The 27,463-nt window shown below is 40.6% G+C and overlaps 3 protein-coding genes across 5 annotated transcripts in view; 2 read left to right on the top strand and 1 right to left on the bottom strand.

Annotated features, from left to right (window-relative positions):
• Positions 1–7,848, top strand: part of bbs5 (Bardet-Biedl syndrome 5) — a 40,398-nt gene extending 32,550 nt beyond the window's left edge. The window contains exons 11-12 of the mRNA XM_060930211.1: positions 7,512–7,535; positions 7,653–7,848. Of these exons, the coding sequence (XP_060786194.1) occupies positions 7,512–7,535; positions 7,653–7,754 (126 nt within the window). The 3' untranslated portion in view covers positions 7,755–7,848. The remainder of the gene's footprint in view (positions 1–7,511; positions 7,536–7,652) is intronic.
• fastkd1 (FAST kinase domains 1) overlaps positions 1–27,463 on the bottom strand; it is an 88,158-nt gene that overhangs the window by 20,013 nt on the left and 40,682 nt on the right. The window contains exons 14-16 of one of the 3 annotated variants that reach the window (XM_060930205.1): positions 27,255–27,396; positions 22,339–22,453; positions 21,731–22,054 (exon numbers count right to left, since the gene is read on the bottom strand). In XM_060930205.1, the coding sequence (XP_060786188.1) occupies positions 21,953–22,054; positions 22,339–22,453; positions 27,255–27,396 (359 nt within the window). In that variant the 3' untranslated portion in view covers positions 21,731–21,952. Of the gene's footprint in view, positions 1–21,730; positions 22,055–22,338; positions 22,486–27,254; positions 27,397–27,463 lie in introns of those variants that run through there. The other 2 variants (XM_060930207.1, XM_060930206.1) reach the window with 2 other exon arrangements.
• klhl41a (kelch-like family member 41a) lies at positions 11,425–21,660 on the top strand. The gene is made up of 6 exons (XM_060928849.1): positions 11,425–12,618; positions 15,418–15,575; positions 15,665–15,772; positions 16,513–16,698; positions 21,120–21,263; positions 21,389–21,660. Exons 1-6 carry the CDS (start codon positions 11,536–11,538, stop codon positions 21,498–21,500), a joined length of 1,791 nt encoding a protein of 596 aa, XP_060784832.1. The 5' UTR covers positions 11,425–11,535; the 3' UTR covers positions 21,501–21,660.

Here is a 27,463-nt window from a genome sequence, read left to right as displayed (position 1 = left end):
CCTCATCTGGTGTCGGGTACACATACACACCTATGGGCAATTTACAGTAGCCAATCAACTTAATCCACATGACTTTGGACTGCAGGGGAAACCGGAGCACCCGGAGGAAACTCACGCAGACACGGGGAGGGATAACATGCAAAATCCACACAGAAAGGCCCCCGTCAGCCACTGGGCTTGAACCCAGAACCTTCTTGCTGTGAGGCAACAGTGCACCACTGTGCTGCCCATATAATATAGTCAGCAAAGGTGAATATGTAAGAGATAAATGTACAGTGTGCTGGTCATTATTGCAAAATAAACCGTGACAGGGTGATGCAGGTCTTGAATTACACACTTATTGCATGGCTATTTCCTAAAGAAATCAATAATTTGACACAAAATATTAATTTAAAAGTTATTTTATTGTTTCCGGGAAAAAACAGTCCGTTACATTTTCTGGTTGGAGCTGCATCCATAGCAACATAAACTCTGTAGCCTTCTTAAGATTAGCCTACTGAGTATTATAATTCACATTTAACTGAACATTAAATTTGATATTAAAAAAAAAAACCTCCTACATGGTGTTTTCTGAGGGAGGTACTTTTTTTTGCCACAGGATGTCACAAATGAGCTGACATTGTTAATTTTCTTCTTCTTCTTCTGGCTGTTCCCGTTTGGGGTCACCACAGCGCAGAATGTCCCTCCATCTCCTCCTGTCCTCTGTATCTTCTTTTGTCGCACCAACCGTCCTCATGTCCTCCTTCACCACATCCGTAAATCTCATCTTTGCTCTTCCGCTTTCCCTTCTACCTGGCAACTCCATCTCCAGCATTCTTTTTCCAATATCCTCTGGATCTCTCTGTACATGTCCATCTCATCTCATCTCATCATCTCTAGCCGCTTTATCCTTCTACAGGGTCGCAGGCAAGCTGGAGCCTATCCCAGCTGACTACGGGTGAAAGGCGGGGTACACCCTGGACAAGTCGCCAGGTCATCACAGGACTGACACATAGACACAGACAACCATTCACACTCACATTCACACCTACGGTCAATTTAGAGTCACCAGTTAACCTAACCTGCATGTCTTTGGACTGTGGGGGAAACCGCATGGATTAAAGCAAAAAAAAATATTTGACTGAAAATTTACGGGGGGGGTGGATTTCGATTAAATTCTACGGGGGGGGGTTATGGGTGGATTTCGATGAAATTCTGAGAATGGTTAACTTAGAACTGATAACTTTATTATCAATCAATTAATTAATGGATTAATATATTCCATTTATTGCACTTTCTTTCCATTGCTTCCGTATATTATTTTTTTGTGGCAAACCACACAAATGCAAGCGCCTGGAATGTTTAGTTTTTTGCACCATGAACTAAATGGCTTTCCGTTTTCACCTATTTCATACAGCCAAGCCCACCTCCACTTGTTTTTTACACCTTTATCGATGGCAGACACATCAGTGCCTTCTTTCATGTAAAGCGCATCCATGCTGCCGAAACCGAAAGCAGAATGACATGCTCCTCTATGCTCGACGTCAATATAGAAAAAAGTTTGGATCTTCGCTTAAATTAAAATTATAATTTGACCTTACTTTGTGTTGAATACAACTTCAAAAACAATTCAAGATTTTATTAAGAGAAATATTGTGGCCAACACGAGTGTTAAGTTCCCTAAAAGATCGCGTGAAGTTGGCTGCTATCTACTTTGCGTTCGTTCTCATTTTCCTCCATCATTTCATAGGCCAGGCGGCACGGTGGTGTAGTGGTTAGCGCTGTCGCCTCACAGCAAGAAGGTCCTGGGTTCGAGCCCCGGGGCCGGCGAGGGCCTTTCTGTGCGGAGTTTGCATGTTCTCCCCGTGTCCGCGTGGGTTTCCTCCGGGTGCTCCGGTTTCCCCCACAGTCCAAAGACATGCAGGTTAGGTTAACTGGTGACTCTAAATTGACCGTAGGTGTGAATGTGAGTGTGAATGGTTGTCTGTGTCTATGTGTCAGCCCTGTGATGACCTGGCGACTTGTCCAGGGTGTACCCCGCCTTTCGCCCGTAGTCAGCTGGGATAGGCTCCAGCTTGCCTGCGACCCTGTAGAAGGATAAAGCGGCTAGAGATAATGAGATGAGATGAGATTTCATAGGCCAGAAACAGATGTTTTGACGTAATTTAACTTAGTAGGCTATGATTATTATTTAGCCGTAGTCTTCTAGACATTTTGACTGTTTGGGGCATTGAACGCTGGTGTATGATTTTCAGGGAATAAAGTTTAGCGCATGTCGGAACATCATTGCGCTCGCAGCCTCCAACTCCTCAAACGTCCTTTAAATTGTGATATAACGTAGGCTATAAGGCACGGTTCTAACATACCTTACACATTGGCCTAACGAAAATAATAATTGTTGGGGCGTCTGCTGATTTGTTAGCTATAAATTTAGGTCTAATTACTTCTGACAGTCTGCAAGCATTGCACCATCGGGTCTTCAAGTCTGGCTGAAGCAGAGGAGCGGGCTTTCCGGGGTTTATTTTTTCGTTTTTTTTTTACATGCTCTATTTCTATATGTCCAGGTTTGAACTACGTCATTTTGGCAAGATTTAATTTAATACAAAACAGAAATGGTCAGACACAAGCACGCCAAGCACATGGGAATGTATTTTGCCAATTTTGACAGCGCATGTTTTTTTAATGCCGCACCGTAGACAGCGAACGTTTAAACATGATCAAACATAGGAAATGAACGACACAAAGCATGGCTCAAAAACAAAAAAGTTAAATAAACCCTGCTGATAGTTGATGGTGTTGCAACACATCAGTGTTATAACCCAATCTCTACCCAACCACCCGTCATTTTAATTCTCCTCGGATCACATTTAGCCTTGGGAGAGTTCAGTTGACGGAAATCCGTCACACGACGGAAAAATTTAATCCATGAAACCGGAGCACCCGGAGGAAACCCACGCGGACACGGGGAGAACATGCAAACTCCGCACAGAAAGGCCCTCGCTGGCCACGGAGCTCGAACCCGGACCTTCTTGCTGTGAGGCAACAGCGCTAACCACTACACCACCGTGCCACCCCTGTACGTGTCCAAACCATCTCAATTTCACTTCTCTCATTTTGTCTCCAAGCAGTCCTACATGTCCTGTCCCTCTAATATATTTGTTTCTAATATCAGACTCGTTTCTGTCCAACTTCGTCACTCCCAATGAAAATCTCAACAACTTCAACTCCTCTACCTCCAGTTCAGTTCAGCCTCCTGTCTTAATTGAAGTTAACATTTTAACTTTATTAAAGTAACAAAATTTACCAGATTTCTTTCTGGTAATCTCTATATGTCACTCATGAGGAAATCGATGAATTGCTTTGATAAATTTGGGTACTTTTTGTTTGTGAATGTGTCAATATAAATAAAACAAAAAGCACATGTTGGCTTGAAGATGTGAAGCTTATCTTCTCGTGTTGAAAAACTTGCATTTTTCATACAAAATACATTGCAGATCTGAGTGACATGTAAATAATATTGGCTGGCTTTTTTTTCGTGGTATATCAGATAAATTCCATTCAGCTAGCAGGATATTGAACGAGTTGAAGACGAGTTCAGTATCATGCTAGCTGAATGGAATATATCTGATACACCATGAAAAAAGCCAGCCAATATTTTTATTATTATTACACACTCGATGGAACAATTATTGATTTTACAAAAAGTTAAGAACAGGGCGGTAACTTACCAATATTGAATGCTGATTCTGATCGAATGTAATTCAATGTTTTGTCAATCCAATGTACAAAGTTGTAACAATAAAAATGGTACAAGTCCAAAAAGCCTGAACAACAACCCAACTTATATACAAGCTATATACAGGTTGACAGTTCAAGTTCACAGTTACTTTTGGTTGTAATTAATTGTTATATTGCAGTTGTTCAAAACAAAAGGGCTTTGCTGAGTGAAGTCCACGAGTGACGTCCTCTTGTAAAAGTCTCTGTCACTTTTCTTCACCTCCAAGTAGAACTTTATATTTCCGCTATTGCTCTCTTTTCCAGTTTTTCGATGTCCGTTGGTATGTTTTTCTCTTGTAAATATGCATGAAGAATATTAGGGGTGGGACTAGATTAAAAAAAAAATCTAATTAATTACAGGCTTTGTAATTAATTAATCTTAATTAATCGCACTACCGTATTTGCCCCAAAAGCAGCATTTATTTTATGTAACTAGATAATATGTGAGGGCGGCACGGTGGTGTAGTGGTTAGCGCTGTCGCCTCACAGCAAGAAGGTCCGGGTTCAAGCCCCGTGGCCGGCGAGGGCCTTTCTGTGCGGAGTTTGCATGTTCTCCCCGTGTCCGCGTGGGTTTCCTCCGGGTGCTCCGGTTTCCCCCACAATCCAAAGACATGCAGGTTAGGTTAACTGGTGGCTCCAAATTGACCGTAGGTGTGAATGTGAGTGTGAATGGTTGTCTGTGTCTATGTGTCGGCCCTGTGATGACCTGGCGACTTGTCCAGGGTGTACCCCGCCTTTCGCCCGTAGTCAGCTGGGATAGGCTCCAGCTTGCCTGCGACCCTGTAGAAGGATAAAGCGGCTAGAGACTTGAAGAGACTAAAGTTTCAGTGCCATTTTACTAACCATTTTAGTTGTTACCTTCTGGATCACACGCCGCAATCTGCAATACATCTCGTAGACCCTTGTCTTCTACCACCGATAGCGGTCTGCCGTCCAGGGCAATCCACTTGGCCAGCGTGTTCGTTAAATTTTCCGACGTTGCCCTGCTCATTTTCTTCTGGAATCCAGCCATTTCTTCAAGTTTGCACTGCTGACCAGAACTGCTACCTCGAGCTGCAGCTGTTTCAGTAATCGCGGTGACATGCTTGGCATTTAAATGGTACCGTAAAGTTGACGAGCTTCTGTGATAAGCAAACTCCTTTCTGCACAGTTTGCAATAAACTGTGGTTTTATCAACAGTTCCATCGGGTCGTTTTTTGAATATAAATTTACCGTCCAGCAGACCCGGCACGCTTTCAAGCTCCATTGCTGTAACTGGAACTGTGTGCGTCAGTATATTTGTCGCACCATAACATGGTGCACTAACAACGGTTCCAGGTTGTTTGGCATGCAAACTGCAATAAAATGCATTAATATTTTTAACGAATTAATTTGTTTGAAATTAATTAATCTTAATTAACGCGTTAATGTCCCACCCCTAAAGAATAGCCAGTGAAGTTTTGGTAGCCTTTCTGGTGTTCAACGCATCTGTCTCTATAAATCTTCGGCTTTTAATGAAGCAAACCTCGCAGCCATGTTTGTGTACAAACTGTCACAGTCACTCACTAGTGCAGAAGTTTGACATCTCCGATGTGTCTCTTTTCCAGTTTTTCGATGTCCGTTGGTATGTTTTTCTCTTGTAAATATGTGTGAAAAATATATAATGAACTTCTGGTAGCCTTTTGGGTGTCCAGCACATTTTTAGTTTCAGTTTTCAGTTCATTTATTTAGTGCTTAAACTGAGCACTGGATTAACCACATCATCTCTCTCTCCTGGCCGACAAAGAAATGATTCTGCGCAGGTGCAACAGAAAAGTTGTCATTGGATCTTCGTGTGTGACGTCGTGTTGTCTTGACAATGTGCAATATTATAACAATATTGCACACTTATTCTCCACTGGGGAGAGTGTTGTAATACATGGAGGATAAGCGATATGATAACAATATTGCATGCCATCAATAAACCCACTAGAAGGGAATAGAATATGTTTTTATTCCATGGAAAAAATGGCCCATATATACTGTATAATAATTTCTGATATTTCATTCCAATATCACTCCCAGTGTTTTCTTGATGACTAGACATGTCAAAATGGCGAACCAGTTGAAAATTAAATTTTTTTTTTTTAATTAACTTGCAGCGGCACGGTGGTGTAGTGGTTAGCGCTGTCGCCTCACAGCAAGAAGGTCCGGGTTCGAGCCCCGTGGCCGGCGAGGGCCTTTCTGTGCGGAGTTTGCATGTTCTCCCCGTGTCCGCGTGGGTTTCCTCCGGGTGCTCCGGTTTCCCCCACAGTCCAAAGACATGCAGGTTAGGTTAACTGGTGACTCTAATTGACCGTAGGTGTGAATGTGAGTGTGAATGGTTGTCTGTGTCTATGTGTCAGCCCTGTGATGACCTGGCGACTTGTCCAGGGTGTACCCCGCCTTTCGCCCGTAGTCAGCTGGGATAGGCTCCAGCTTGCCTACGACCCTGTAGGACAGGATAAGCGGCTAAAGATAATGGGATGTTCCAGAACATTAAAAGTAACCATAAGTGAATAAAATGTATGATACTTATGTCATTCTTTAATAAATTGTTAGCATTGGTGAATAATAAATGGTTATTTATGAGAGGAACAAAACACCTTTATGAAATTGGCACCCCATGAGAACGTGAATAAAAGCATTTCCATTAATTTGCGCATGTTTGTGTACGCAAAGTAAAAATCTGTGCTCAAGCAATTTTAGAGAAAATAATTGCTAAATGTTTATCTCTGCCAACTGTGTTGGAGGAGGATATGTTTTCGCCTCTGTTTGTTTGTTTGACTGTTCCCAAAGTAACTCAAAAAATAGTAAACGGATTTTGATGAAATTTTAAGGAGCAGTGAGCCATGGGCCAAGGAACAATTGATTAGATTTTGATGCAAATCTGGATATGTATGCAGATCTTGGATTTTTTTTTTTGCCTGTTCCAAACTTCCATCAACCCTGAACCATCAGAAACTTGACCACAACTTGGGAGTTACAACAGGACAATGAACCCAAACACACATCAGAGCTGGTTGTGGAGGATAAAGCAGGCTAACATTAAGCTTAAAACAAGTCCTGACTTCAACCCTATTGAAAATATATGGACCGTGCTTACAAGTCGAGTCCATGCCAAGAAAATAAAAATTTAATTGAACTCTACCAATTCTACCATGAAAGAGTCGTGAAATATCCAACCAGAATTCTGCCGGAAGCTTGTTCATGGTAAACAAAAATGTTTGGTCAAGGTGAATCTGGCAAAGAGACATTTTACCCAAATATTAGATGTGCTGTATGTAAATTTTTGACCCTGTATATATCATTTTGACCCTGGGTTGATTTCAGAAAACTTAAAGAAAATTAAAACTTGTGCACCAAATTCTAGTGGTTTTTTAATTAAAGATGTATGCTGTACAATCATTCTGCCACAGAAAAAGAACAGTTCAAAGAAATTACCGAAAGCCCAAATATTGCCATGACATTCATATCCAAGATGACATTCATGTCACTGTATGTAAACTTCTGACCACAACTGTATAAATACTACAGTATTTATCTAAATGTGAAGCTGCACTTTTAGCACCTCTGATAAGCAGCAGTGACCGCTTTCTCTTTCACACTCTGAAAATAACACCACGCTTAAGCCAGGTATCATAATGACACATCAACACTTACTCTTGTTGCCTGGTTTCAAACATGTTTACACTGAAGTGTATTTTTCAACTGTATTACAGAACAATTAATTATATTTGTGTTTTTCCTTCTTCCAGGCATATTTTGCTGATGGCAACAAGGTATACTGGCTACCTTCTCACCTAAATGTCATGACTTCCTAGATCTTGAACTCACACCTTTATCTGTAAAATGCCTTTATGTAATTTTATATGAATATTTTTCATTTTATTTTAAAGCAACAAGATCGGGAGCCAGTGTTCTCCGAAGAGCTGGGTTTAGCAGTGGAGAAGTTAAAAGATGGCTTCACGCTGCAAGGACTTTGGGAGGTCATGGGTTGAAAAGATGGAATCGTACTACAGTGGATATAAAAAGTGTACACACCCCATTAAAATGATAGGTTTTTCTGATGTTAAAATTTTTTTTTTTTTAAATGAGACCACGATAAATAATTTCAAAACTTTTCCAACCTTTAATGTGACCTATAACCTGTACAATTCAATTGAAAAACAAACAAATCTGTTAGGGGGGAAAAACATAAACGTACAATAAGCTGGTTGCATAAGTGTGCGCACCCTTAAACTAATACTTTGTTGAAGCACCTTTTGATTTCATTACAGCATTCGGTCTTTTTGGGTTCAGACCTGCCGTCAATTAAAATGACTCTGATTAACCCCAAATAAAGTTCAGACATTTATTCAGTTGCATCCTGCAGCAAAAGCCAGCGTTCACAGAGAGCTTACAAAGCGTCAAAGGGATCTCATTGTTGAAAGGTATCAGTCAGGAGAAGGGGACAAAAAAACTTCCACGGCATTAGATATACCATGGAGAACAGTGAAGACAGTCATCAAGAAGTGCAGAAAACAGGGATGAGAGTTTTCCGCTTTTTCTGAGCGAAAATCGATATTATGCCAAATCCGTTGAGATGTTTTTTTCATTGAGGGGGGTTGGGGTATGTTCCTTCGTGATACTCAAGCGTACGGCGATGTTACATGTTTACATTTTCGCCATCTTTAGTCTCGCGGTAGAATACGTTATCTACAATGTAATTGGCCAAAACATCGCTGGCGAGAGCATGAGAGCCAATCATAACAGTTCTTACAAGAGTGTGGGAGAGAACAAAAGCCAATCATAACAGTTCTTACAAGAGTACCCGCATCTGTTCTATTTTATCGAAACTTGCACATGTTCATCGTCGCTGCACTTCAAAAATACGTTTCTCTTTCGTATCGGCTTTTTTACTCAAAATGCCGAATACAATTGACAAGCGAGACGAAGCGAAGGTACGCGAAATTGATGCTGGTATAAAAAACAGAGAGAGGATTGACAAGCTTTTGTCTTTGGCCAAAAGGCTGAAGAAGAAGTCGAAATTATTAAATGAAAATGAGAATTGACTGTGAACTATAAATAATTGTATAAAGTGTACATAGACATTATCCCATAAACTTAGCATTCGTTTGATTTAATACACTGAACATGTATATGATGGTCAGTAAATCTGAATTAATGCTGACAGTTTTGAAAACTTAAATATTTCAAAAGACTTTTTGAAATCATATGCAACTAATGAGGACATAGGGTGACTGACCTTTTCTCCCTAAGAATTTTTATTTAATATATGAACATTTTGATGATGAATAAAACTTGCGTTTAATGTGAATTTAGTTGGTCATTTTTGTTGATCATAAATTATAACCATACCCTTGAATGTACAATGTGATTTTATTTTGAATTCAAACAATACTCCTATTGATTTGAAACATATTTTCATGTAAATATATAAAAAAGACAACAGATTTTTTGTCTACTACAGCTCAGATTGCAGGAAAAGTGGTTTGTAAGGCCTTATTTTTCAAAATTTTCCTGGGGGGGGTATCCCTCCCAGACCCCCAGCTTCAGGCGCCATCTTGTTTTCTGCTTTTTTGGTGACCACCCACTCTCATCCCTGAGAAAACATGGGACAACAGTGACATTACCGAGAACTGGACGTCCCTCCAAAATTGATGAAAAGACGAGATGAATACTGGTTAGGGAGGCTGCCAAGAGGCCTACAGCAACACTGAAGGAGCTGCAGGAATTTCTGCTAAGTACTGCTTGTGTACTACATGTGACAATCTCCCATATTCTCCATATGTCTGGACTATGGGGTAGGGTCGCAAGACGGAAGCCTTTTCTTACAAAGAAAAACATCCAGGCCTGGCTGAATTTTGCAAAAAAAAAAAAAATACATCAACTCTCCCAAAAGCATGTGGGAAAATGTGTTATGATCTGATGAAACCAAGGTTGAACTTTTTGGCCACAATTCCAAAAGGTATGTTTGGTGCAAAAACAACACTGCACATCACCAAAAGAACACCATAACCACGGTGAAGCATGGTGGTGGCAGCATCGTGTTTTGGGGTTGTTTTTCTTCAGCTGGAACAGGGGCTTTAATCAAGGTGGAGGGAATTATGAACAGTTCTAAATACCAGTCAATTTTGGCCCAAAACCTTCAGGTGTCTGTTAGAAAACTGAAATTGAAGAGGAATTTCATCTTCCAGCACGACAATGACCAAGCATACATCGAAATCAACAAAAGAATGGCTTCACTAGAAGAAAATTCAAGTTTTGGAATGGCTCAGCCAGAGCCCAGACCTAAATCCAATTGAAAATCTGTGGGGTGACCTGAAGAGGGCTGTGCACAAGAGATGCCCTCGCAATCTGACAGATTTGGAGCGCTTTTGCAAGGAAGAGTGGGCAAATATTGCCAAGTCTAGATGTGGCAGGCTGATAGACTCCGACCCAAAAAGACTGAATGCTGGAATTAAATCAAAAGGTGCTTCAACAAAGTATTAGTTTAAGGGTGTGCACACTTATGCAACCAGCTTATTGTACGTTCCCCCCCAAACAGATTTGTTTGTTTTTCAATTGAATTGTACAGGTTATAGGTCACATTAAAGGTGGGAAAAGTTTTGAAATTATTTATCGTGGTCTCATAGGTTTTTCTGATGTAAAAAAAAGATATAATTTTAATGGTGTGTGTACACTTTTTATATCCACTGTACAATTAGTGTGAAGGATTGAAGTGTAACTTTTTAATTATGAGAGTATTTAAAGGATAAATGGACAGGGTTTGTGGTTTGAATTCTTGTTTTTAATGTTTACAGACAAGTATCTAGTTGTATTTATTCATTTCCAGACTTAATTTATATATTGTGTATATAATATGAAAGTAGATTAATTACTAAGACCAATGTATAGTTAATTTTCTTATCATGGAATCATGTCAGTTTAAGGGTGGAAATAAACGGATGTGATATTTGTATGCTATCACTTTTATAGGCGTACTTTGTATAAAAAAAAGTGATATTTTTGCGATGAGTGTAATAAACATACTGAAACAACACCTTGAATTGAGTGTATGTTTAAGTGTAGTTAGTGTATGTAAGCCAAAATTCGTTGTTGAGTATTTCGTAAGCTGTCATTTTAAACAATAGACATCATGAAGCTATTTTAAAGCGTGTCAGGATCACTAAGGATTTTAACAAACAGCTCAGTAGCACAGATCACAGCTTAACAGTTCCAACAGCTGCTCCTTGCTGACCTGTAAGCTGTGGACGGAAGGTCAGCTCATAGGAAAAGCACTCATGATGTAAATATAAACCTGGATACAGAAGAGAAGTCTGAATGAGTCAGCACCAGGATGAGCTGATTGAAGGAGTTGTGATATTGTCGGTTTGAAAATCATGCCACATCATTAAGGTTGGAGAAAAAAAAACTTTTTTTTTTTTCAAACTCTAACAGGTTGATAATTCACTTAACATTATGTACACAATTTTAGGAAAATTTGACATGTCACTTTCCTCATTTGAGAATGTGAGTAGCCCAGACATAATTGCCTTACTCATGGATCGCAGTTGTTTCTTTCCGTCTTCAACAGCTGTCTAATGTGACCGTTTTCTAATCTGGCCAACCTGAATTCTTTCTGTCTGTGATGGGGGGCTAAATATAGAGAGGCAGGGTTAAACTGCACCAGCTTCTGTCGTTGCCCTGCATCAACTTGACCTATTACTGTTAGGATAGTGAGAGAAGTGGAAGCATTGCAATCCCAACATCCTCCCTGACCCACACACATACACCGAGATGGACCCGGCGAGCATAAAAGACGACTTGAAGCTCTATCAGAGCACCCTGCTCCAAGATGGCCTGAAGGACCTCCTGAAGGAGAATAAGTTCATTGACTGTATTCTGAAAGTAGGGGACAGAAGTCTGCCGTGTCACAAACTCATCATGGCAGCATGTAGCCCTTACTTCAGAGAGATTTACTTCTCCGAAGATGGCAGAGAGAAGAGCAGCCCGGCCAAGGAGGTGGTGCTGGAAAACGTGGATCCGTCCATTATGGATATGATTGTGAATTATCTCTATTCTGCAGAAATAGACATTACAGATGATAATGTACAGGATGTTCTCGCGGTAGCTAACCGTTTTCAGATCCCGTCAGTGTTCACGGTGTGTGTAAATTACCTGCAGAAGAAACTCTCCCTAGGAAACTGTCTGGCAATCTTCCGACTGGGGTTAGTGATGAATAGTCCAAGGCTGGCCATGGCAGCAAGAGATTACATCGCTGAACGATTCGAAATTCTATCCACGGAGCAAGATTTTCTCGAGTTCAACTCTCCGGAACTGTTTGCCATCATAGGCAGTGATGCTCTCAATGTGGAGAAAGAAGAACTGGTGTTTGAACTGCTAATGAAGTGGATCAGGAAGGACAAAGAGAACCGCGTGAAGCAGTTAAGCGATGCCTTTGAGCACATTCGTTTCCGATTGCTCCCGGAAAAGTATTTCAAGGAAAAGGTGGAAAAGGACGAGATCATCAAAGCTGATCCTGAGCTTGTGAAGAAACTTAAGGTTATCAAAGATGCCTTTGCTGGAAAACTTCCAGGAAAGGTAGGAGGGAAAACGGATGGAGAGAGTGCAATGCCCGGATATCTGAATGACACCCGAAGGCTTGGCATGTATGCCAAGAACCTTATCCTGATGATTAACGACACGGCAGCTGTGGCTTACGACCCTGTTGAGAATGAATGCTCACTGGCAGCAATGTCTGAGCAGATACCTAAAAATCACGTCAGCATCATTACCAAGAGGAACCAACTTTATGTTGCAGGTGGACTGTTTGTGGATGAGGAAAATAAAGACTCACCATTGCAGTGCTACTGCTTTCAGGTACATGGTCAAATATACTATATATCTGGCGTGATGCAGTCTGACATGAACCAGAGTTAGTGGTACCACCCTGGAGTGTATTATTTTGCCCTAACTGCACATCCCAAAAAGTGTTTTATTCCTTTTATACCAAAGCCCTTTGCAAATGATTACATCTTTATTGATTAACGAATGCCATACTTTTATCTGTTTAGAGTTACTTTCTGCTTAAGTAACACTTAACAGCTGCTGTTCTTTCACTAATCTATCTTGAAGTTAAGAACTAGCTGACCATATTAGTGAGAAACCATCGCAGGCAAGCTGGAGCCTGTCGCAGCTGACTATGGGCGAGAGGCGGGGTACACCCTGGACAAGTCACCAAATCATCACAGGGCTGACACATACAGACAAACAACAATTTACACTCGCATTCACACCTACGGCCAATTTAGAGCCACCAATTAGCCTAACCTGCATGTCTTTGGACTGTGGGGGAAACCGGAGCACCCGGAGGAAACCCACACAGACACGGAGGAAACATGCAAACTCCGCACAGAAAGGCCCCCATCGGCCACTGGGCTCAAACCCAGAACCTTCTTGCTGTGCTAATCACTACACCACCGTGCAGCCCAGTGAGAAACCAGAAAGTTCAAACTCCGTTGTCCTGAAGACTTTCCAGTGTTGGAAGACCCAAGATTCCTTACATGAAGCTTCACCATATGAAAGATTAAATAACATTTTATTTATCTGGTTCTATTTAGATTATATATATATATATATATATATATATATATATATATATATATATATATATATATAGTTAGATTTTCCCTGTATGTCCCTGTGAATGAGCTGTTACTATAGAAACAGTAACTCATTATTAGATAGAGATTGTGACTTAAGGTCACAGTAATTTGCGCTAGCTGAGCTTTGTCAATTGAAGATCAAGGAAAAGTTGTGCCCTGCCACCCTGAACAAAATAAAACAAGAGTGGTCTGAGAGCACAATATCCCCCGCTACAATATATTGTAAACGGAATTGCAATATGCGTATTACTGTCCTATAACAGAGCCTTCTGCCAAGTTTTGTGAAATTCCTCCAAAAATTGTCAGAGGAGTTGATTTCAGAAGGTGAGAACCTTTTCCTGGGATAGACAGACGGACGAACGGACAGAAGGACATCGCTACGACATAATCCCCCTTCGGGCTTTTCAGCCAGCAGGGGATAATAAAAACGGATTGGAAAAAATCATGAAAATTGAGAGTTATAAGTGATTGAAAAAAAATCCTGTTTTTCATAGATCATTCCAGATCAGTGATCCAGATCACCACCAAAAGTCATAGCAACATAATTCAGCCCATAGGTATTGTTCATGTGAAATTTGGTGATGATTGTTTGAAAACTGAGGGAGAAATAGCATTCTAAAAATGTTAGAAGAAGAAAGTAGAAAGATCCTGAGAGAGAGTACCAATTTGTGCTACTGCTGCGAGTGCAAATTAACTAGTACTAGTGCACTGACATAAACCTATGATTTGAATTTCACCCAGCTCAATCCAATCCAATCGTGCTGTGGTACAAGTCTATACACATACTGTATATTTACACTACAGTTCAAAAGTTTGGGGTCACTTTGAAATTTCCTTATTCTTGAAAGAAAAGTCCAGGGTCGTTTTTTGGTCCCAGTCCGTCCCTGGCTTATCCTGTTCTACAGGGTCGCAGGCAAGCTGGAGCCTATCCCAGCTGACTATGGGCGAGAGGCGGGATACACCTTGGACAAGTCGCCAGGTCATCACAGGGCTGACACAGAGACAGACAACCATTCACACTCACGGTCAATTTAGAGCCACCAATTAGCCTAACCTGCATGTCTTTGGACTGTGGGGGAAACCGGAGCACCCGGAGGAAACCCACATAGACACAGGGAGAACATGCAAACTCCACACAGAAAGGCCCTCGCCGGCCCCTGGGATCGAACCCAGAACCTTCTTGCTGTGAGGTGACAATGCTAACCACTACACTGCCTGCGGCCAGGAAACTCTAGCTATCTATCCTTTGCTAATTAAGCAGCCAATGAGGCAGTTTGTTATTGTAAGAAGAAACTCACCAGTCTTATTCAAGTTAAGAAAGAAAGAAAGAAAGAAAGAAAGAAAGAAAATAATTCTGCACATGAAATGGGAAAAAATTTCTCCAAAGGTGAAAGTTAGTGAAAAATGATCTTTGCTGTAGATATACACTACCGTTCAAAAGTTTGGGGTCACTTTGAAATGTCCTTATTTTTGAAAGAAAAGCACTGTTCTTTTCAATGAAGATCACTTTAAACTAATCAGAAATCCACTCTATACATTGCTAATGTGGTAAATGACTATTCTAGCTGCAAATGTCTGGTTTTTGGTGCAATATCTCCATAGGTGTATAGAGGCCCATTTCCAGCAACTCTCACTCCAGTGTTCTAATGGTACAATGTGTTTGCTCATTGCCTCAGAAGGCTAATGGATGATTAGAAAACCCTTGTACAATCATGTTAGCACAGCTGAAAACAGTTGAGCTCTTTAGAGAAGCTATAAAACTGACCTTCCTTTGAGCAGATTGAGTTTCTGGAGCATCACATTTGTGGGGTCGATTAAATGCTCAAAATGGCCAGAAAAATGTCTTGACTATATTTTCTATTCATTTTACAACTTATGGTGGGAAATAAAAGTGTGACTTTTCATGGAAAACACAAAATTGTCTGGGTGACCCCAAACTTTTGAACGGTAGTGTATGGGAAGTTTAATATTCTTAACAAATAAGATGTCAATATAATCTTGATTCTTATTACAGCTGGATCCTATTAGTGCAGACTGGATTGCTCTACCTCCACTGCCTTCTCCCCGATGTCTCTTTGCTATGGGAGAATTCGAGAATCTCATATTTGCCATTGCTGGTAAAGATTTACAGACCAATGAGTCTCTTGACTCAGTAATGTGCTATGACACTAAGTAAGTGTGACATCCATTATCTCATTTTCCACTTCATATGAGCCTGGCAAGTAAAAGAAAAAAAAAAACTACTATTTTTTCTTTCACAGCAAGATGAAATGGACAGAGACGAAAAAGCTTCCCTTGAGGCTACACGGGCACAGTGTGATCTCACAAAACGGCCTGGTCTACTGTATAGGAGGAAAGACAGATGACAAGTAGGATCGGTGTTAAAGTGCCATTCCACCATTGGATGTATTCTTTGGCATAAAATACAATATATTTTATGACAACATGACTAGACAGAGAAATCTTTTAGCTTCAAAATGATATATCAAACATAATTTTTTGACAACGACAAGTATATTAATTTTGCGACCAAAGACACCTACCCTTTTAATTTCCACGCGGTAGTGAAACATGATGTCATCGGCAGGTTCCCCTTCTTGTGTACCACGTGTCGGTCTATTTTTAGACCAGGAAACCCCCAAAGTGAGAGAGTCATTTCTCCTCGTATATGGGGGCCAAAAAAATTGCGAAAAATTGAGTTAATCTTTCAGTTAGCTAGATTTATTGGTATTAGCTAGATTTATTGGTATTATTTTTATCGCGTTCTATCCGCCATTGCTGATAATATGTGCCACGTCACACGTCACATGGTACACAAGAAGGGGAACCTGCCGATGACATCACACGCAGGAATTAAAAGGGTAGGTGACTTTGGTAGCAAAATTAATATACTTGTCGTTGTCAAAAAAATTATGTTTGATATATCATTTTGAAGCTAAAAGATTTCTCTATCTAGTGATACCATTTATATATGTTGTCAAAATATATTGTATTTTATGCCAAAGAATACATCCAATGGTGGAATGGCACTTTAAAGCAATGCTGAACATAATCTAGATCCTGTATAATCTCAATGTTGTTTTTTCCCCCTTGTATGTATGTAAAATAGCAAAACCATCAACAAGATGTTTGCATATAATCACAAGAAGTCTGAATGGAAGGAGCTAGCTGCTATGAAAACACCACGCTCCATGTTTGGGGCAGTTGTCCATAAAGGAAAGATCATTGTGGTTGGAGGAGTCAATGAGGACAGTCTCTTAGCATCGTGTGAAGCCTATGACTTTGGAACCAACAAGTAAGTCCCATTATATAGCTGTTAGATTACAGAACTGCTTTTACTGATACAGTACTTTTAACTGGCAGACCATGGTCCAGATGTGGACTGAGCTCTACTGTATATTTCAGCAGACTGAACTGATCCCTCCAGTTTTCTAAATATCAAAGCATCAAGGCTTCTTTAGCAGATTCTCACATGCATACACTGGACCAGAGACTAGATACAGGGCTACAGTTGTGGTCAGAAGTTTACATACAGTGGCATGAATGTCATCTTGGATTTGAATGTCATGGCAATATTTGGGCTTTCAGTCATTTCTTTGAACTGTTCTTTTTCTGTGGCAGAATAATTGTACAGCATACATCTTTAATTAAACAAAAACCCCACTAGAATTTGGTGCACAAGTTTTAATTTTCTTTGGGTTTTATGAAATCAAATCAATACATGGTCAAAAATATACATACAGCACACCTAATATTTGGGTAAAATGTCTCTTTGCAAGATTCACCTGGACCAAACATTTTTGTTTACCATGAACAAGCTTCCGGCAGAATTCTGGTTGGATATTTCACAACTCTTCATGGTAGAATTGGTAGAGTTCAATTAATTTTTTTTTCTTGACATAGACTCGACTTATAAGAACGATCCATATATTTTCAATAGGGTTGAAGTCAGGACTTGTTTTAAGCTTAATGATGTTAGCCTGCTTTATCCTCCACAACCAGAGCTCATGTGTGTTTGGGTTCATTGTCCTGTTGTAACTCCCAAGTCATGGTCAAGTTTCTGATGGTTTATGCTGAATTCTGAGGTAGTCCTCCTTCTTCATTATTTCATCCACTTTGTGCAATGAACCAGTTCCACTGGCAGCAAAACAGCCCCAGAGCATGATGATCCTACCACCACCAGTTGGTACAGTGTCCCTCTGTACATGGTAGTCATTGTGGCCAAACAACTCAATCTTTGTCTCATCTGACCATACAGCTATCCTCCGGAAAGCTTTTTCTTTGTCCGTGTGGTCAGCTTCAAGCTTTAGTTAAGCTTTGAAGGTGTCAGTTTTGGAGCAGGGGGTTATTTCTTGGATAGCAGCCTCTTAGTCCATGGTGATCTGAACTGTAGACAGTGATCCATCAGCTTCCAGTTCATGGCAGGGCTGTGCCATGGTGGTTCCCTGGTTGTTCCTGACCATCCAAACCAATTCCCCTTCAGCTGAGGGTGACCGTTTGGGTTTTCTTGAAGCAAAGTGGCTTGGCAAAGTGACTACACCTCACAATAACTTGGATACAATTGTTTGAATTGATCTTGGAATTTGCAGTTGTTTAGAAATGGTTCCAAGAGACATTCCAGAGTTGTGTACATCTGCAAGCCTCTTTCTCAGATCTGCACTGAGCTCCTTGGACTTTCCCATTTTACTGTGTGTCTGGTCAATCCAATGAGTGCCGTAAACAAACCCTTTTTATGAAGGCACAGAGAAGCTACCAGCTGTAGTCAATCATGATCACTAACAGGAAGTTAAGAGACCTCGGCCTTGGCAAGATAAAAGACATCTTGGAAGTTTCAGCACCTCTGAATTAATAATCTAAGTGAGCATATGTAAATTTTTGACCCTGTATGTATAATTTTGACCTTGTGTTGATGTCAGAAAACCCGAGGAAAATTAAAACTTGTGCACCAAATTCTAGTGTTTTTTTCTTTTTAAATTAAAAATGTATGCTATACATTCTGCCATAGAAAAAGAACAGTTCAAAGAAATTACTGAAAGCCCAAACATTGCCATGACGTTCATGTCACTGTATGTAAACTTCTGACCACAACTGTATATGGCCAAAAGTATGTGGATACCTAACCATCACATACATATGTAGACGTTCCCAAATGTTGGAAGCACACAACTGTCTAGAATGCCTTTGTATACTGAAGCATTAAGATTTCCCTTCACCGGACCAAGTTCCTATCCCAAACCTGTTCCAGCATGGCAATGCCCCTGTGCACAAAGCAAGGTCCACAGTCACATGGCTTGATAAGGGTGATGCAATAGAACTCATGGCTTGCACATAGCCCTGACCTCAACCCCACTGAACACCTTTGGGATTAATTGGAATCCTACATGCCCACCAAGCCTCATCACCCAAGATCATTGCCGAACCTCACTAATCAAATCCCCACGGCCATGTTCAGAAATTTAATCGGAAGCCTCATCAATCTAACGTGGGAAATAACTCCATATTAAATGCCTTGGAATGGGATGTTAAATAACAATTATTTGCCAAAGGCGCAGTGAATATCGGTGATTATTATACATACAGGACATTTTTTCAATGGAATAAAAACGTGTTCTATTCCCTTCTAGCGGGTTTCATTCATTTGGTTTGATAGCATGCAATATTGTGAGCATATCACTTATTATTATAATAATAATAAAGTTACATTTATATAGCGCCTTTCAAAAAAACCCAAGGACGCTTTACAATTATAAACAAAAGAAAAAAATAAATATAAATAAATAAATAAATAAATAAATAAAAAGTCCACCAAGTAGGGGTCAGGATGTAATTCCTGTGGTGTAGCAGCCACAGTCCCACCAAAAGGCGCACGAAAACAAGTCCCACATCTCCAGCACAGCCGCCAGCAACATCGCTCAACACCACGCCGTGGATCCACAAAGCGAGCAGAGAAGCTCCGCCACGCAAAGCGCTGGTGTGTTCCAAACTGCCTGCACAGCCGCCGCGACACCACCGAGCAACATCGCTCGGAACATCACGCCGAGCGTTAAAGCGCAGAGCACTGGACAACCATGATGTAAAATGAGCAACAAGCTCACTGCAGTCCATAGCTGGGAGCGCAGGCATCGCCCACGGCGAACCAAGGCCTGGAGGGAACCGATGCCCAAACTGGGTCCGGAACTACACCACAACCGGTGGACAAAACACTCAAACAAACATCAAACTACACAAACACACAGGAAAAAAAAATAGAAGAAATAAAATAAAAGAAGCTATATGTATATGTATTACATCACTCTACCTAATGAAGAATGAGCATTGAATATGGTTTACGATATTGCATGGTTGTCAAGACATGACGTCACACGTCGGAGACGTAAAACTTCGGTGCTAGCGAGCGACTGTGACAATTTGTAAACAAGCATGGCCATCTTCATTAAGCATGGTTTGCTTCATTAAATACGGAAGATTTTGAGAGAATTTTGAAAGAGAAAGACACACTTTTTTGTGGTATATCAGATATATTCCATTCAGCTAGCATGATAATGAACTTCTCTTCAATTTATTCAATCTCATGCTAGCTGAATGGAATATATCTGATATACCAACTCAACGCCAGCCAATATTATTTAAATAATAACCAAGACGAAGTTGATGTCATTATTCACCGATATTCACTGAGCCTGAGGCGGATAATTGTTTTAGTATAAATACAAAAAATTTAAAAATATATATATATATTTATTTCAAACTTGGCATGCAAATGTAATAATGGCCCATGCAGGCTTGTGTCACTTATCTATGCTGATTCACATAAAATACGGTTTTGAAATAGATAATAATAATCACAATTCCACCTTACCTTTGAATAGTTTTAGACCATCTTTAGCATGGTCTTTAGCATCTTTAGTACTTTTAGGAAAAGCATTTTCTTTCATAATGTGAAGTTCTTCCTCACAGTGACGAAGCGATTGGCAGCCATTTTGGTCAGGTGTCCACATACTTTTGGCCATAGTGTATTAGCCCAAAAAAAGTGTGTGTTTTCACAGAATAGATCGTTATTGACCGTCTATGGCCATGTCTCACCGTCAAAGAAGTGTTTCAACTTCAAAATATACCTTGTTTGTTCAAAATCTGTGGGGTACATTAAAAGTGGTTAAAAAAATGCCACTACAAAACATAAGCCTAGGTCACAACCGGATGTACGATTTTTTGGCCGTGCGATTTTTGGCGTTTCCCAAATCGCTGCGTTTTTTTTGTTCGTGGAGAAAGACGCACGTTGGCCGTAAGTTTGTCTTGCAACCTGAAAAAAAAACGTAAGCGTCCGTAGAGTTTGTTTGACATGACAAAGAACCTCTGCGGCCGGTCTGCGGCCAGTCTACGGCTCGAAAATCAGCACGTCACACGCACGCCCTCCATGCGTTTCTTGCATGTAGACCGGCCGTAGGAGCACGTACGGCCGGTTGTGACCGAGGCTTTAACCACTTCAGATCGTCTTATTTGTCAAACATTAAAATGCAACCACTGATGCCATTCAGTCATGTTATTTACTTACTCAGGCTCTTGTAAGCTTTATGTAACTGGACTTTTATACGTTTTAGTTGAAGAACATAATAATAAACCAGACATCCAGTAGAGCAAGTCTACAAATATCTACAAGCATGTCATTATGTTGTTTTATATCTGTAATCATACTTTATAGTCATTTTTGCCTTGTAGGTGGGAAGTCTTCCCTGAGTTTGCGCAGGAGAGGAGCTCAATAAATGTCGTCAGTGTTGATGGAGAGCTTTATGCGGTCGGGGGCTTTACCATGGTAGGGCAAGATAAAGACTGTGTTCCATCAGAGATCACAGACATTTGGCAGTAAGTAATCACTACCAGAATCCTGTTATAAGCATTACAACAAACATAGTGTCACGTTATTATAGACTAACGGTTCCTGAAGAAAAAAAAAAAGCTAACCTTTAGCTTACCTATTTTTACTATAGGTATGAAGAGGACAAGAAGCAGTGGGCTGGAATTTTGAGAGAGATGCGTTATGCAGCTGGTGCTTCCTGTGTTTCCATGCGACTAAATGCGGCAAAAATGCCCAAACTGTAAAAATAACCCAGGCCAATTTATTTTTAGTGTAACTTGATGATTCCAGTTAAATGAAGATATAATTTCATAGTGCATGAGCGTGAAACAGACGACTGTTTTAGATGATTCACAAGGATGTATTCATATACACAATACACACCTGACATTTTTTTTTTTTTTTTTAAACCTGTATTCATTTATGGTATTGCAAAATAAAGTTACGAAATGAAATTTTATAAAATTTGATATTAAGTAATTTATTCCAGCAATATGTACATATTTTTAAAAAGAACTGACAAGAGTACTGGCAGTGTGGTATTTCTCTGTATTCTTTTAGAATGTGAAGGGACGCTTGCACGTGCAGAAAATATGCAGTCCATCAATATCCACACTCTCCCGGATGAACATAGCAGCATGGATATCCTGAGAAGAATGCATTTTTGGCGTCGTCATAAAGTGTTCAGACAGACAGCTTAAGGGACTCGGGGCAGTTCTGTGAATAACTTCTTTCGCAGATATTCCTTCCAGGCATCAGGTGTTGAGAGCTCCATAGAATTCCATTCAAAGTGAGGAATCTGTGTTGGAGAGCGGTTCATGAGTCATTACCGTACATTACATTCGTGGCATTTAAGACGCTCTTTATCCAGAGCGACGTACAACATATCCAGAGCGGTCTGGGGAACAGTTAGGGGTTAGGTGCCTTGCTCAAGGGCACTTTAGCCATTCCTGCTGGTCCAGAGAATAGAACCAGTGACCTTTTGGTCCCAAAGCTGCTTCTCTAACCTTTAGGCCATGGCTTCCCTTATGTTTTTCTTTTATAACTAGATAGTAGTAAAGGAACAATTCTCTCTGTACTCACCTGCAGAACACGATATCCTAAAATCTCCAGATGCCTCTTTCTCATCAGGACATCTCCTTTAATGTGCTGCGAGTTTTTGCAGAAGGACTTGGAATTCAGGAAGTCGAGAGCAATGCTAAGGAAAAAATGTTTCAGAAGAACAAATTTCTATTGATCAGTGCTGATGAATTCTCAAATTCGACTGGTCACGAAGCAGCTCCGACAGTAGTGCCAGCTGTAATTCAAATCACAGGTCCAAAGCTAATAATAAACAGTAATCATATACTACTCATAACAACAACAAAACAACAACGACGAGACCACCAATAACGGCGTAGCTCACGCCGGCCCCGTCTAGTCCAGAAGGAACGATCTAAAGTGGGCAATAAATGTTGCAAGCTATAGAACACTATATACAAGCTATATATACACAGAAGCGATATCCACCCTAGGAATATCAACTTATTTGCCAGAAAGAATCCAAAACAGTGAGGAATTGACCAAGAAGAAGCGATTTTTGTTGAACTGCTCATGAAGGCTTAATTAGTCCATAACTTCATTAATAATTGTAATTAAGCAATCTGGGTAGAAGTTCTATGCACCCTAGGTACCCCGACCTTCATGCCAGAAAGAATCAAAATCGGTGAAGAATTGAGGGAGAAGAAGCGATTTGTGTGGAAACTGCTCGTTAGGGATTGATTAATTATGCCATATCTTCGTTATTAGTTGCAATTATGCAAATCTGGGTCGAAGCAATATGCACCCCAGGCAGACCTACCTTCCTGCCAAAAAGAATAAAAATCAGTGAAGAACTGAGACAGAAGAAGTGATTTTCGTAAAATGTGGATGACGCCGGATGAACAACACGCGATGGCATAAACTCATCACCTATCGGCTGGATGAGCTAATAACGAATAATTGTGTTATGATATAGTGACGCTTTCTCTGCGGAGATGTTCATCAATGGAAGGAGTCTCCAGTGCTTTATAATAGGAAGTTATATACCATGGGAGATTAACTTCATTAACTTGAAGAAAAAAAGAAAAAGCAGCAGGTGGGTAAGGAATGAATGTTTATAGCTGCTATAACGTAAGTGATAACAGCAATGAACTTGCTTTGCGGTGATCCCCAACATTAAACCCAACTATAATTACAACCCTGATTCCAAAAAAGTTGGGACAAAGAACAAATTGTAAATAAAAACGGAATGCAATGATGTGGAAGTTTCAAAATTCCATATTTTATTCAGAATAGAACATAGATGACATATCAAATGTTTAAACTGAGAAAATGTATCATTTAAAGAGAAAAATTAGGTGACTTTAAATTTCATGACAACAACACATCTCAAAAAAGTTGGGACAAGGCCATGTTTCCCACTGTGAGACATCCCCTTTTCTCTTTACAACAGTCTGTAAACGTCTGGGGACTGAGGAGACAAGTTGCTCAAGTTTAGGGATAGGAATGTTAACCCATTCTTGTCTAATGTAGGATTCTAGTTGCTCAACTGTCTTAGGTCTTTTTTGTCGTAGCTTCCGTTTTATGATGCGCCAAATGTTTTCTATGGGTGAAAGATCTGGACTGCAGGCTGGCCAGTTCAGTACCCGGACCCTTCTTCTACGCAGCCATGATGCTGTAATTGATGCAGTACAGTGGTGCTTGAAAGTTTGTGAACCCTTTAGAATTTTCTATATTTCTGCATAAATATGACCTAAAACATCATCAGATTTTCACACAAGTCCTAAAAGTAGATAAAGAGAACCCAGTTAAACAAATGTGACAAAAATATTATACTTGGTCATTTATTTATTGAGGAAAATGATCCAATATTACATATCTGTGAGTGGCAAAAGTATGTGAACCTTTGCTTTCAGTATCTGGTGTGACCCCCTTGTGCACCAATAACTGCAACTAAACGTTTGCGGTAACTGTTGATCAGTCCTGCACACCGGCTTGGAGGAATTTTAGCCCGTTCCTCCATACAGAACAGCTTCAACTCTGGGATGTTGGTGGGTTTCCTCACATGAACTGCTCGCTTCAGGTCCTTCCACAACGTTTCGATTGGATTAAGGTCAGGACTTTGACTTGGCCATTCCAAAACATTAACTTTATTCTTCTTTAACCATTCTTTGGTAGAACGGCTTGTGTGCTTAGGATCATTGTCTTGCTGCATGACCCACCTTCTCTTGAGATTCAGTTCATGGACAGATGTCCTGACAGTTTCCTTTAGAATTCGCTGGTATAATTCAGAATTCATTGTTCCATCAATGATGGCAAGCCGTCCTGGCCCAGATGCAGCAAAACAGGCCCAAACCATGATACTCCCACCACCATGTTTCACAGATGGGATAAGGTTCTTATATGCTGGAATGCAGTGTTTTTCTTTCTCCAAACATAACACTTCTCATTTAAACCAAAAAGCTCTATTTTGGTCTCATCCATCCACAAAACATTTTTCCAATAGCCTTCTGGCTTGTCCACGTGATCTTTAGCAAACTGCAGACGAGCAGCAGTGTTCTTTTGGAAAGCAGTGGCTTTCTCCTTGCAACCCTGCCATGCATACCATTGTTGTTCAGTGTTCTCCTGATGGTGGACTCATGAACATTAACATTAGCCAATGTGAGAGAGGCCTTCAGTTGCTTAGAAGTTACCCTGGGGTCCTTTGTGACCTCACCGACTATTACATGCCTTGCTCTTGGAGTGATTTTGTTGGTCGACCACTCCTGGGGAGGGTAACAATGGTCTTGAATTTCCTCCATTTGTACACAATCTGTCTGACTGTCGATTGGTGGAGTCCAAACTCTTTAGAGATGGTTTTGTAACCTTTTCCAGCCTGATGAGCATCAACAACGCTTTTTCTGAGGTCCTCAGAAATCTCCTTTGTTCGTGCCATGATAGACTTCCACAAACGTGTTGTGAAGATCAGACTTTGATAGATCCCTGTACTTTAAACAAAACAGGGTGCCCACTCACACCTGATTGTCATCCCATTGATTGAAAACACCTGACTCTAATTTCACCTTCAAATTAACTGCTAATCCTAGAGGTTCACATACTTTTGCCACTCACAGATATGTAATATTGGATCATTTTCCTCAATAAATAAATGACCAAGTATAATATTTTTGTCTCATTTGTTTAACTGGGTTCTCTTTATCTACTTTTAGGACGTGTGTAAAAATCTGATGATGCAGAAATACAGAAAATTCTAAAGGGTTCACAAACTTTCAAGCACCACTGTATGTGGTTTGGCAGTGTCATGTAGGAAAATGCAAGGTCTTCCCTGAAAGAGACGTCGTCTGGATGGGAGCATATGTTGCTCTAGAACCTGGATATCCCTTTCAGCATTGATGGTGTCTTTCCAGATGTGTAAGCTGCCCATGCCACACGCACTAATGCAACCCCATACCATCAGAGATGCAGGCTTCTGAACTGAGCGCTGATAACAACTTGGGTCGTCCTTCTCCTCTTTAGTCCGAATGACACGGCGTCCCTGATTTCCATAAAGAACTTCAAATTTTGATTTGTCTGACCACAGAACAGTTTTCCACTTTGCCACAGTCCATTTTAAATGAGCCTTGGCCCAGAGAAGACGTTTGCGCTTCTGGATCATGTTTATATACGGCTTCTTCTTTGAACTATAGAGTTTTAGCTGACAACGGCGGATGGCACGGTGAATTGTGTTCACAGATAATGTTCTCTGGAAATATTCCTGAGCCCATTTTGTGATTTCCAATACAGAAGCATGCCTGTATGTGATGCAGTGCCGTGTAAGGGCCCGAAGATCACGGGCACCTAGTATGATTTTCCGGCCTTGACCCTTACGCACAGAGATTCTTCCAGAGTCTCTGAATCTTTTGATGATATTATGCACTGTAGATGATGATATGTTCAAACTCTTTGCAATTTTACACTGTCAAACTCCTTTCTGATATTGCTCCACTATTTGTCGGCGCAGAATTAGGGGGATTGGTGATCCTCTTCCCATCTTTACTTCTGAGAGCCGCTGCCACTCCAAGATGCTCTTTTTATACCCAGTCATGTTAATGACCTATTGCCAATTGACCTAATGAGTTGCAATTTGGTCCTCCAGCTGTTCCTTTTTTGTACCTTTAACTTTTCCAGCCTCTTATTGCCCCTGTCCCAACTTTTTTGAGATGTGTTGCTGTCATGAAATTTCAAATGAGCCAATATTTGGCATGAAATTTCAAAATGTCTCACTTTCGACATTTGATATGTTGTCTATGTTCTATTGTGAATACAATATCAGTTTTTGAGATTTGTAAATTATTGCATTCCGTTTTTATTTACAATTTGTACTTTGTCCCAACTTTTTTGGAATCGGGGTTGTAAAACAATGTCATGTTTATTAATAAATAAAAACTTTGACTTATTAGAAAGAGCAGCCTGGTGGTGTAGTGGTTAGCGCTGTCGCCTCACAGCAAGAAGGTCCGGGTTCGAGCCCCGTGGCCGGCGAGGGCCTTTCTGTGTGGAGTTTGCATGTTCTCCCCGTGTCCGTGTGGGTTTCCTCCGGGTGCTCCGGTTTCCCCCACAGTCCAAAGACATGCAGGTTAGGTTAACTGGCGACTCTAAATTGACCGTAGGTGTGAATGTGAGTGTGAATGGTTGTCTGTGTCTATGTGTCAGCCCTGTGATGACCTGGCGACTTGTCCAGGGTGTACCCCGCCTTTCGCCCATAGTCAGCTGGGATAGGCTCCAGCTTGCCTGCGACCCTGTAGAACAGGATAAAGCGGCTAGAGATAATGAGATGAGATGAGACTTATTAGAAAGGCAAATGGTATCATGCCACCTGTGTTGCTAATTATTTTCCTCCAACAGCATGCCTCATTGAGTTTTATTCCTTTTCCTAAAGGAAATGTTCACATTTGGTTGTGCATTCCACAACTGAGTGTGCAAATTCCAAAAAGTGTACATACCGCTGAGCACCTGGAGGTAGCTCTGTCCTCTCCTTCTCTGACCCCGAGTCCCACTGGATCTTGCCATTCTCGCTGATCTGCAATTCACTCAGTTTACTGTAAGGCACAGGCTGCTGATTGCGATCCAGGACGCACTCATAGTCTGCAAAATTGATTCAAAATTGGAAAACCGTTCCAACTACTCTCCAGGAAAAGGTGGTGTGGTTGAA

Source organism: Neoarius graeffei, chromosome 9 (genome assembly GCF_027579695.1).
Source record: "Neoarius graeffei isolate fNeoGra1 chromosome 9, fNeoGra1.pri, whole genome shotgun sequence".
NCBI lineage: Eukaryota > Metazoa > Chordata > Actinopteri > Siluriformes > Ariidae > Neoarius > Neoarius graeffei.
The sequence above is the reverse complement of the archived record's forward strand: the minus strand, read 5'-3'. Positions and strand labels throughout refer to the sequence as shown.

Coding starts and splice junctions, on each gene's coding strand:
- klhl41a (XM_060928849.1), top strand. CDS start 11,536: ATGGACCCGGCGAGCATAAAAGACGACTTGAAGCTCTATCAGAGCACC. Junction 12,619..15,417: donor TGCAGTGCTACTGCTTTCAG/GTACATGGTCAA, acceptor TTCTTATTACAG/CTGGATCCTATTAGTGCAGA. Junction 21,264..21,388: donor GAGATCACAGACATTTGGCA/GTAAGTAATCAC, acceptor TTTTTACTATAG/GTATGAAGAGGACAAGAAGC.